General features: G+C 51.0%; 1 protein-coding gene and 1 pseudogene across 1 annotated transcript; one reads left to right on the top strand and one right to left on the bottom strand.

Moving 5' to 3' along the window:
- The first annotated feature begins 3,931 nt into the window (after positions 1 to 3,931).
- Positions 3,932 to 9,575, top strand: LOC112207738 (protein capicua homolog; annotated as a pseudogene).
- Positions 9,576 to 9,619: 44 nt separating this feature from the next.
- LOC134807084 (putative uncharacterized protein FLJ44672) lies at positions 9,620 to 10,794 on the bottom strand. The gene has a single exon (XM_063781224.1). It carries the CDS (start codon positions 10,605 to 10,607, stop codon positions 9,756 to 9,758), a length of 852 nt encoding a protein of 283 aa, XP_063637294.1. The 5' UTR covers positions 10,608 to 10,794; the 3' UTR covers positions 9,620 to 9,755.
- Positions 10,795 to 11,595: the final 801 nt, after the last annotated feature.

The raw sequence follows: 11,595 nt of genomic DNA, 5'->3' as shown, positions 1-11,595 counted from the left end.
AATATATTTCATATATTAATATATTTAACATATTAATATATATAATAAATATATATATTTATTATATATCCCATATATAATAAAATAATTATAGAACTCACCATAATGTCGAATCAGTGGGCGTGTTAAGCTTGTTTTCCTGAAACTGGATGGTCCCACCTGAGCGTGATGGGAGAAAGTGACAGATCAATAGGTATTAGATTCTCATAAGGACAGCGCAACCTAGATCCCTCACATGCACGGTTCACAACAGGGTGCGTTCTCCTATGAGAATCTAATGCTGCTGCTCATCTGAGAAGGCGGAGCTCAGGCGGGAATGTGAGCAAAGGGGAGTGGCTGTAAATACAGACGAAGCTTCCCTCACTCCCTCACTCGACACCACTCACCTCCTGCTGTGTGGCTGCCTACGGCTCCATGGCTCAGGGGTTGGGGACCCCTGCTCAAGTGCATCCAAAGCGACCCTTCCCAAAACAGTCTTCACAGTGGTCAAGGGCAGCAACCACTTAGCTCCCAAGGCATGTGCCTCAGCTGGCATTTCATCACAATCAACAGTAAGAGGTAGCTTGAGTCACTGTGAGGTCACCTACTGGAAATCACCAGCATCCCATTTCCCACTGGCAAAGAGCTCAGCACTGCCCCCTGGGAAACCAAACCTATGCCCAAATCCCATCTGTGTGGGTTTACCTCCTGGGACCCTTCCTAACATATTAGTCAGAGTCCAATCAGGAAGCATAAACCACTCAAAAGTTTAAAGTGGTAAAATTTAATATGGAGAATTATTCATTATAACAGGTGAACAGCATAATGAGAGATTGGCTAGCACAAAGTAAAGAGAACTCTAGAGAATATGGGACTAGCCCAGGCCAGGCATGGTGGCTCATGCCTGAAATTCCAGCCATTTGAGAAGCTAATGCAGGAGGATTGCTTAAGGCCAGGAGCTAGAGACCGGTCTGGACAACACAGTGAGACCCTGTCTCTATCCAAAAGAAGAAAAAAGTTAGCTGGGAGTGGTGGTGCACACTTGTAGTCCCAGCTACTCGGAATGCTGAAGTTTGAGCCTGGGAGGTCAAGGCTGCAGTGAGGCATGATTATGCCACTACAGTCCAGCCTGGTGACAGAGCAAGACCCTGTCTCCAAGAACAAAACAACAACAACCATTTACAGACAGAAAAGAAATAGAGCTAATAAGCTGAGGAAAGACGTTGAAATGTGACAAGTAGAGTAACATGAGGTCTTTTGTCTATTTAAAATAATCAAACAAAAAATGACTTACTAAATTATAATACCCTGTGCTGGCAAAGGTGCAGTGAAATGGGCACTTTCTTATACTATGAGGGGTGTTTAAATTGTGTATAAGCCTTCCAGGGTAAAGCCTGTCAATTTTTTAAAATAATGGAGACAGGGTCTCACCATACTGCCATACTGCCTCCTCCAACTCTTGGCCTCAAGCAATCCTCCTCTCTTAGCCTCCCAAAGTGCTAAGATTATACCTGGGAGGCACCCAAAACCCTGTCAATTTACATCAAAGGTAATGAGAATGTCCATTCACCATGACTCACAGTAATCTTACTTCTGGGGAGACAATTCAATCCAAACAAAAGATCATCTGTACACACACAGTAGAAATCTGGGAGTAACTGAAGACAGAGTTGGTAAGTGAAATAAGAAACAGTTCTAAGAAATTAAACTATGGTATCGGTAGGCACCTGGTAAAAGGTCAGTTGATGTTAGCTGCTACTTTTTTGTTGTTTTGAGACAGGGTCTCACTCTGTCACCCAGGCTGGAGTGCAGAGGCCTGATCATGACTCACTGCAGTCTCAGCCTCCCTGGGCTCAAGTGATCCTCCCACCTCAGCCTCCCAAGTAGCTGGGACTACAGGAACATGCCACCACACTAGGCTAATTCATGTGTTTTTCTGTAGGGATGGTGACTCCCCCTTTGTTTCCAAGGCCTATCGCAAACTCTTGGCCTCAAGCCATCCTCCCGCCTCAGCCTCCCAAAGTGTTGCGATTACCAGTGTGAGCCACCACACCTGGCCAGCTGCTACTTTTAGCAATATTATTATTATTATTCCACTCAATTAAAAATGATTATTTTCAAGGCTATGCAACAGTATGTATCCTACAGCGTAATTGTAAAAACATATACAGTCGTCATCCCTCAGTATACAGAATCAGTTCCAGCACCCCATCTCTGCATATACCAAAATCCATGCTTACTCACGTTACGCTGTCACCCCTCTGGAATCCACGTATACGAAAATTCCAAATATTAGTTGGGCATAGTGGCAAGCACCTGTAGTCTCAGCCACGTGGGAGGTTGAGGTGGGAGGATCGCTTCAGCCTGGAAGGTTGAGGCTGCAGTCAGCTGCGATAGCGCTACTACACTCCAGCCTTGGACAACAGAGGGAGACCCTGTCTCGGAAAATAAATAAATAAATAAAACAGGTTAGAAACTGTAATGAGGTCTGCTGGGCAAAATTCCATATAAGCAAAGTATAAATTAATAAAGCAAATCGTGATAAATTAGTACGATTGACTTTCTGGAGTTTCTGACAATAAAAGTAAGGAAAATGCAGAACACAAAGACAGAGAGTAAAAAGAGAAATTAGGAAAGCATTCTACATGTTGAATAGGAAGACACTGGCCATGTTCGTGCAGCGGCAGTATGTCGTGACATGACATACCTTGGAGAGAAGTTAACAGATGAGGAAGTTGATAAAAATCATCAGAGAAGCAAAATACTGGTAGCGACACTCAAGTAAACTACGAAATTTCCGTAACTTATGTCAGCAAAGTGGGAATACTGTACAGTGTGTGTTGAAGTTCCTATACAACATTGTTTACCTGCCCTTTGTTTGTTTGTAAGGAATGTATATACTAAAAGTTCTTCTTGCTGCCAAAAGAATATGTGTGAATAAGTCACTTTAACTTATTCTTCTGTTTTTCTTTTATCTTCCTGCCATCATCCCACAGCCTTACTTTAGAAATTTTTTTTTTAGAAAATTGAACAAGTGCTCCTTGTGGTGGCAAATACCTCGAGGATGGGAGGCAGGGGTGGAAGGGTCACTTGAGGCCATTAGTTTGAAACCAGCCTGGCCAACAAAGTGAGACCCCATGTCTACAAAACAATTTAAAAATTACCCAAGTATCGTCATGTATACCTACAGTCCCAGCTACCTCAACTTACGGAGAAAGTTCAGGGCCTGGAGAGAAGGCTGGGAGGCAGGAGCTGGGTCTAAAGAGGCCATTGTAACGATGGAGCTGTGCCTGTGGAGGCTGTTGTGAGGCAGTAGCCTCATCTGCGGAGACTGCCGTGACGTAGGGTATGGGCCTAAATAGGCCATTGTGAGTCAGGAGCTTGGTCTGTAGAGACTGACTGGAGAAAGTTCTGGGCCTGGAGAGGCTGCCGGGAGGTAGGAGCTGGGCCAAAAGATGTAAGCACATTTACATTTATTAGGCACTTTATTTCCATTATTACACTGTAATATATAATAAAATAATTATAGAACTCACCATAATGTCGAATCAGTGGGCGTGTTAAGCTTGTTTTCCTGAAACTGGATGGTCCCACCTGAGCGTGATGGGAGAAAGTGACAGATCAATAGGTATTAGATTCTCATAAGGACAGCGCAACCTAGATCCCTCACATACCCGGTTCACAACAGGGTGCGTTCTCCTGTGAGAATCTAATGCTGCTGCTCATCTGAGAAGGCGGAGCTCAGGCGGGAATGTGAGCAAAGGGGAGTGGCTGTAAATACAGACGAAGCTTCCCTCACTCCCTCACTGGACACCACTCACCTCCTGCTGTGTGGCTCCTTACGGCTCCATGGCTCAGGGGTTGGGGACCCCTGCTCAAGTGCATCCAAAGCGACCCTTCCCAAAACAGTCTTCACAGTGGTCAAGGGCAGAAACCACTTAGCTCCCAAGGCATGTGCCTCAGCTGGCATTTTGTCACAATCAGCAGTAAGTGGTAGCTTGAGTCACTGTGAGGTCACCTACTGGAAATCACCAGCATCCCATTTCCCACTGGCAAAGAGCTCAGCACTGCCCCCTGGGAAACCAAACCTATGCCCAAATCCCATCTGTGTGGGTTTACCTCCTGGGACCCTTCCTAACATATTAGTCAGAGTCCAATCAGGAAGCATAAACCACTCAAAAGTTTAAAGTGGTAAAATTTAATACAGAGAATTATTCATTATAACAGGTGAACAGCACAATGAGAGATTGGCTAGCACAAAGTAAAGAGAACTCTAGAGAATATGGGACTAGCCCAGGCCAGGCATGGTGGCTCATGCCTGAAATTCCAGCCATTTGAGAAGCTAATGCAGGAAGATTGCTTAAGGCCAGGAGCTAGAGACCGGTCTGGACAACACAGTGAGACCCTGTCTCTATCCAAAAAAAAAATGAAAAAAAGTTAGCTGGGAGTGGTGGTGCACACTTGTAGTCCCAGCTACTCGGAATGCTGAAGTTTGAGCCTGGGAGGTCAAGGCTGCAGCGAGGCATGATTATGCCGCTACAGTCCAGCCTGGTGACAGAGCAAGACCCTGTCTCAAAGAACAAAACAACAACAACAACCATTTACAGACAGAGAAGAGATAGAGCTAATAAGCTAAGGAAAGATGTTGAAATGTGACAAGTAAAGTAACATGAGGTCTTTTATCTATTTAAAATAATCAAACAAAAAATGACTTACTAAATTATAATACCCTGTGCTGGCAAAGGTGCAGTGAAATGGGCACTTTCTTATACTACGAGGGGTGTTGAAATTGTGTATAAGCCTTCCAGGGTAAAGCCTGTCAATTTTTTAAAATAGTGGAGACAGGGTCTCACCATACTGCCATACTGCCTCCTCCAACTCTTGGCCTCAAGCAATCCTCCTCTCTTGGCCTCCCAAAGTGCTAAGATTATAGCTGGGAGGCACTCAAAACCCTGTCAACTTACATCAAGGGTAATGAGAATGTCCATTCACCATGACTCACAGTAATCTTACTTCTGGGGAGACAATTCAATCTAAACAAAAGGTCATCTGGACACACACAGTAGAAATCTGGGAGTAACTGAAGACAGAGTTGGTAAGTGAAATAAGAAACAGTTCTAAGAAATTAAACTATGGTATCAATAGGCACCTGGTATAAAAGTTCAGTTGACGTTAGCGGCTACTTTTCTGTTGTTTTGAGACAGGGTCTCACTCTGTCACCCAGGCTGGAGTGCAGAGGCCTGATCATGACTCACTGCAGTCTCAGCCTCCCTGGGCTCAAGCGATCCTCCCACCTCAGCCTCCCAAGTAGCTGGGACTACAGGAACATGCCACCACACTAGGCTAATTCATGTATTTTTCTGTAGGGACGGTGACACCCCCTGCGTTTCCAAGGCCTATCGCAAACTCTTGGCCTCAAGCCATCCTCCCGCCTCAGCCTCCCAAAGTGTTGCGATTACCAGTGTGAGCCACCACACCTGGCCAGCTGCTACTTTTAGCAATATTATTATTATTATTCCACTCAATTAAAAATGATTATTTTCAAGGCTATGCAACAGAATGTATCCTACAGCGTAATTGTAAAAACATATACAGTCGTCGTCCCTCAGTATACAGAATCAGTTCCAGCACCCCATCTCTGCATATACCAAAATCCATGCTTACTCACGTTTCGCTGTCACCCCTCTGGAATCCACGTATACGAAAATTCCAAATATTAGTTGGGCATAGTGTCAAGCACCTGTAGTCTCAGCCACGTGGGAGGGTGAGGTAGGAGGATCGCTTCAGCCTGGAAGGTTGAGGCTGCAGTCAGCTGCGATAGCACTACTACACTCCAGCCTTGGACAACAGAGGGAGACCCTGTCTCAGAAAAAAAACAAAATAAAACAGGTTAGAAATTGTAATCTAACCCTAACCCTAACGCCTTTACCCTAACCTTAACCCTAACCCTAACCCTTCCCTAACCCTAAACCTAACACAAAACCCTAACCCTAACCCCTAACTCCTAACCCCTACACTAACCCTAACCACTAACCCCTAACGCTAACACCAAACCCTAACCCTAACCCTAACCCTAACCCAAACCACAACCCCAACCCGAACCCAAACCCTAACCAAAAACCCTAACCCTAACCCTAAACCCTAACCCCAAACCCTAACCCCTAACCCCTAACCCCTGACCCTAACCCTAACCCTAACCCGAACCCGAACCCAAACCCCAACCTCAACCAGAACCCAAACCCGAACCCTAACCCTAACCAATAACCCTAACCTTAACCCTAAACCCTAACCCCTAACCCGAACCCTAACCCTAACTTTAACCAATAACCCTAACCCTAACCCTAAACCCTAAGCCTAACCGGAACCCGAACCCGAACCCTAACCCTAAACCCTAACCCTAACCCTATCCCTAACCCTAACCCTAAACCCTAACCCTAACAACCCTAAAACCCTAACCCTTACCCTAACAACCCTAAAACCCTAACCCTAACCCTAACAACCCTAAAACCCTAACCCTAACCCTAACAACCCTAAAACCCTAACCCTAACAACCCTAAAACCCTAACCCTAACAACCCTAAAACCCTAACCCTAACCCTAGTGAGCCGAGACCACACATTGCACTCCAGCCTGGGTGACAGAGCATGACTCTGTCTCAAAAAAAAAAAAAAAAAGAAAAAGAAAAAGAAAAAAAGACAGAGAAAAGAAAGCCAACAAGACACCATTAGGCAAACCATTGTCAGGTTATGGGAGTTTGGGAAGGAAAGTAGAGAAAGGAGAAGAAAGCTTATTTAAAGAATGGCTGAAAACTGCCTAAATCATGGGAAAGATTTAGACATCTAAATCCATGAAGCTTAAAGATTCCTAAAGAGGTTCAAACCAAATAGATACTCACCAAGTCACAATATAATCAAATAGTCAAAAGTTAAAGAAACTTTGCAGGTCAGGACAGACTCGAGTAATACATTCAAAGTGCTGAAAGAAAAAAACTGCCAGCAACTAATACTATGTCTGACAAAGCTGTCCTTCAGAAAGAAAAAAGAAATAACGTGCTTCCTCGACAAACAAAGCTGAGGGCATTCAGGACCACTAGGTCTACCTTAAAAAAATGCTTAACGGAGTTTTTCAAGTAAACATGAATGAAGTTGGGAGCAGTGGCTCATGCCTGTAATCCCATTTTGGGAGGCTGAGGTGGGTGGATCACCTGAGGTCGGGAGGTCAAGACCAGCCTGGCCAACATGGCAAAACCCCACCTCCAGTAAAAATACAAAAAATTAGCCAGGTATGAAGGCCACTGAGATCGTGCCACTGCACTCCAGCCTGGGTGACAAGAGTCAAACTACATTTCAAAAACAAAAAAACAAAAAAAACAAAACTTGAGGCCTGGCCTTCTGCTCCTCTCCAACCCCCCCTTCTCTGGGCCCAAGCCACCTTGGCTGAGGAGGGGGCGAGGTGTGAGCGCCTGCCAGGAACCCCCCGCCCGGACCAAGTACTCGGCCCCCAGGCCTGCGTTCAGTGAGGCCTCCCGTGGCGTCAGCATGTTCGTGTGGAGGAATGTGGAAGGTCACTCTGTGGCCATGTTCCCCTGGTACTCCATCCCCTTCCTCACCCCTCCCTGCAGCCACACGAGGCCCAGCAACCTGCCAGTCACTCAGTGGCCTCCAACCAGAGAAAACAACCTGCCAAGTTGGCAGCTGTTGCTCATGAGCATCCACCAGGTGGGACAGGGAGTGTTGACCCTGGGCAGCCCCCTGGAGCCACCTGCCCTGAAAGCCCAGGGCCCGCAACCCCACACACTTTGGGGGTGGTGGAACCTGGTAAAAGCTCACCTCCCACCATGGAGGAGGAGCCCTGGGCCCCTCAGGGGAGTCCCTGCTGGACAGTGAGACAGAGAATGACCATGATGATGCTTTCCTCTCCATCATGTCTCCTGACACCCAGTTGCCTCTACCACTCAGATGATGTCAGGCCCAGTCCCTCAGTGCCCTGCGCAAGGAACAGGACTCATCTTCTGAGAAGGATGGACGCAGCCCCAACAAATGGGACAAGGACCACATCCGGTGGCCCATGAGTGGCGGTCATGATCTTCAGCAAGCGGCACCAGGCCCTGGCAGGGCGCACCAGGGTCACTCCAACCAGGATATCCGGACCGTCAGCCAGATGCTGAGCGAGCGGTGGTACACCCTGGGGCCCAATGAGACGCAGAAATACCACGACCTGGCCTTCCAGGTGAAGGTGGCCCACTTGCAACAAGGACCGAAAGAAGTCCAGCTCAGAGGCCAAGCCCACAAGCCAGGGGCTAGCAGGAGTGTAACAAGGGCTCGTGGGAGCGGAGCATATCAGAGACGGGCACTGCCGCTGCCCCTGGGGTGTCCTCTGAACTCCTGTCAGTTGCAGCCTAAACACTCCAGAGCTCGGATACCAAGGAGCAGCTTCTGTGGGGCAGAACGGCTGCACACAGTCAGGGAACCTGGCTCAGCCTGGCCCAAGCCTTCTCCCACAGGGGGGTACACAGCCTGGACGGCAGGGAAATAGACCGTCAGGCACTACAGGAACTGACACAGGTGGTGTCTGGCACTGCATCATACTCTGGCCCAAAGCCTTCTACTCAGTATGAAGCTCCAGGCCACTTTGCAGCCCCTGGTGAGGGAGGTGACCAGTGGGCAGCCCTGCTGCTGCCCACTTGAGATGCTCATTCCCAGCACATGGCCAGTGAGGACATAGCGAGTGACGAGGAGCACACGGTCATCCATGAGGAGGAGGGGGTGATGATGTCATTGCTGATGATGGCTTTAGCACCACTGACACTGATCTCAAGTTCAAGGAGTGGGTGACTGACTTGAGAGTGGGGACAACTCTGGGGAGGAGCCAGAGGGCAACAAGGGCTTTGGTGGGAAGGTACCTGCACCTGTCATTCCTTCCTCCTTTACTCCTGCCGCCCCTTGCTGGATCCTGAGCCCCCAGGGTCCCCCGATCCACCTGCAGCTTTTGGCAAAGTCTATGGTCCCACCCTGTCCTCCCCCTACACATACTCGGATGCTTCCTCCTCAACCTTGGCACCCACCTCCTTCTTACTGGGCCCAGGATCCTTCAAAGCCCAGGAGTATGGTCAAGGCAGCAGAGCGGGCCCCCTGTGGCCCCTACCCCTGGGGATGGGGACCCACGGACGCCTTCCAAGGCGACCTGTTTCCTCCCAATGGATCCTGCCACCTTCTGGGGCAAGAGACCTGAAAGTGTGGGCGACCTGGAGCTACCAGGCTCCTCAGTCATCAGGGTCCCTCCCAACACTAAGGCTTTCCTAGGCAGGAGCTGGGCTGAGCCACCCGGGGGGCAGAGGGGGGCTGGACTCAGGTGAGTATGGGGGTGGGGGCTCCTGCACTTCGACACAGGCAGCGGGAGGGTTTTCTCCCCATTCCCTCTGCACTCCCACCTTGAGCTATACTTTTTAAGAAAGTGATTCACCCTGCCTTTGCCCCCTTCCCCAGAACAGAACACGTTGATCATGGGCGATATTTTTCATTGTGCCAAAAAGTTGCCGTGACCGTCATTAAACCTGTTTAACACCAAATAATAAGTAAAATAAAATAAAAAATTCGGGCTTGGTGCAGAAACTCACCCCAAATAAATCACCTACCAAAATATTTACATAATGGTGGAAATATTCCAAAATTCAATATTTTGGGATTTATACACAAAAGATAAACAAATTAGAGGCCAAGAGGCTGCCGGAAGGGAAAAACGGGGCCTGGGAAGGCCGTTGTGAGGAATGAGCTGGGCCTAAAGAGGCCGCTGGCAGGCGGGAGCTGGGCCTGCCGAAGCGGCCGAGAGGCAGGAGCTTTGGACTCGGGAGGCCGCAATGAGGCAAGAGCTAGCTGGGCATGGAGAGTCCGCTGTGAGTCTGCTGTGAGTCCAGGCCCATGCAGGCCTTCGAGAGGCAGGAGGCCGGGCCTGCAAAGGCCCACTGGAGGTCAACTTCTGGGCCTGAAGAGGCCACCAAAAGTCAAAAGCGGGGCCTGGGAAGGCCGCCAAGAGCCATGAGCTGGTCTGGGCTGAAAGAGGCCACTGGGAGGCAGGAGGAGCTGGGCCTGGAGAGGCTGACTCGAGGAAGTTTTGCACCTGGAGAGGCCGCCGAGAGGACGGAGCTGGGCCCGGGAAGGCCGACTTGCTGCTCTTCCAGGCCCAATTCCAGGCCGACTTGACGACGACTTGGGCCTGCAGAGGCCGCCGGGAGGCCGGAGCTGGGCCTGGAGAGGCCGACTTCAGGACGATTTGGGCCTGCAGAGGCCGCCGGGAGGCCCAAGCTGGGCCTAGAGGAGCCCACCGACCTTGCCATCGGAGGGCAGGAGCTGAGCCTGGAGAGGCCACCGTGAGGCCTGAGCTGGGCCTGGGGAGCTTGGCTTCGGGAAGTGGTGGGCCTACCAGGGCCGCTGGGAGCTGGGCAGGAGCTGAGTCCAAAGACGGTGTTGGGAGGCCAGAGTCAGGCCTGGAGACACAGCCGGGAGGAAGAGCTGGGCCCGGGGAGGACGCCGGGAGGCTGCAAGTGGGTCTGGAGAGGCCGATTTGAGGAGGCCCGGCCTCCGCCTCCCACATGGCGGCCTCTGCAGGCACAGCTGTTTCTCCTGGCTGCATCTCCCGCCTCCCAGGAAACAAGCTCTTTTGGCTCAGCTCCCGCCTGCGTTTGTAGACCCCGAAGTTTCGGCAACCAAGCTCTTCAGACCCACATCCCGCCTCCCAGTACCTGAACAGTCCCAGCTCCGGCTGGAGAACAGAGTCTGTAGGCCCCGCCGTTCCCTCAGAGGGGTGTCTCCAGGCCCAGCTCTCGCCCCACCGCGACCTCCCAGGCCCAAGTCCCTGCCTGCCTCCCAGCAGCCCGCGTGCGACCCTGCTCCTCCCTCACGGTGGCCTGTTGAGGCAGGGGCTCACGCTGACCTCTCTCAGCGTGGGAGGGGCCGGTGTGAGGCAAGGGCTCACACTGACCTCTCTCAGCGTGGGAGGGGCCGGTGTGAGGCAAGGGGCTCACGCTGACCTCTCTCAGCGTGGGAGGGGCCGGTGTGAGGCAAGGGCTCACACTGACCTCTCTCAGCGTGGGAGGGGCCGGTGTGAGGCAAGGGGCTCACGCTGACCTCTCTCAGCGTGGGAGGGGCCGGTGTGAGGCAAGGGCTCACACTGACCTCTCTCAGCGTGGGAGGGGCCGGTGTGAGGCAAGGGGCTCACGCTGACCTCTCTCAGCGTGGGAGGGGCCGGTGTGAGGCAAGGGCTCAAACTGACCTCTCTCAGCGTGGGAGGGGCCGGTGTGAGGCAAGGGGCTCACGCTGACCTCTCTCAGCGTGGGAGGGGCCGGTGTGAGGCAAGGGCTCACACTGACCTCTCTCAGCGTGGGAGGGGCCGGTGTGAGGCAAGGGGCTCACGCTGACCTCTCTCAGCGTGGGAGGGGCCGGTGTGAGGCAAGGGCTCACGCTGACCTCTCTCAGCGTGGGAGGGGCCGGTGTGAGGCAAGGGGCTCACGCTGACCTCTCTCAGCGTGGGAGGGGCCGGTGTGAGGCAAGGGCTCACGCTGACCTCTCTCAGCGTGGGAGGGGCCGGTGTGAGGCAAGGGGCTCACGCTGACCTCTCTCAG

The sequence above is a fragment of the Pan troglodytes genome, chromosome 8 (genome assembly GCF_028858775.2).
Source record: "Pan troglodytes isolate AG18354 chromosome 8, NHGRI_mPanTro3-v2.0_pri, whole genome shotgun sequence".
Taxonomy (NCBI): Eukaryota; Metazoa; Chordata; class Mammalia; order Primates; family Hominidae; genus Pan; species Pan troglodytes.
This window is presented reverse-complemented; position numbering and strand designations above follow the sequence as displayed.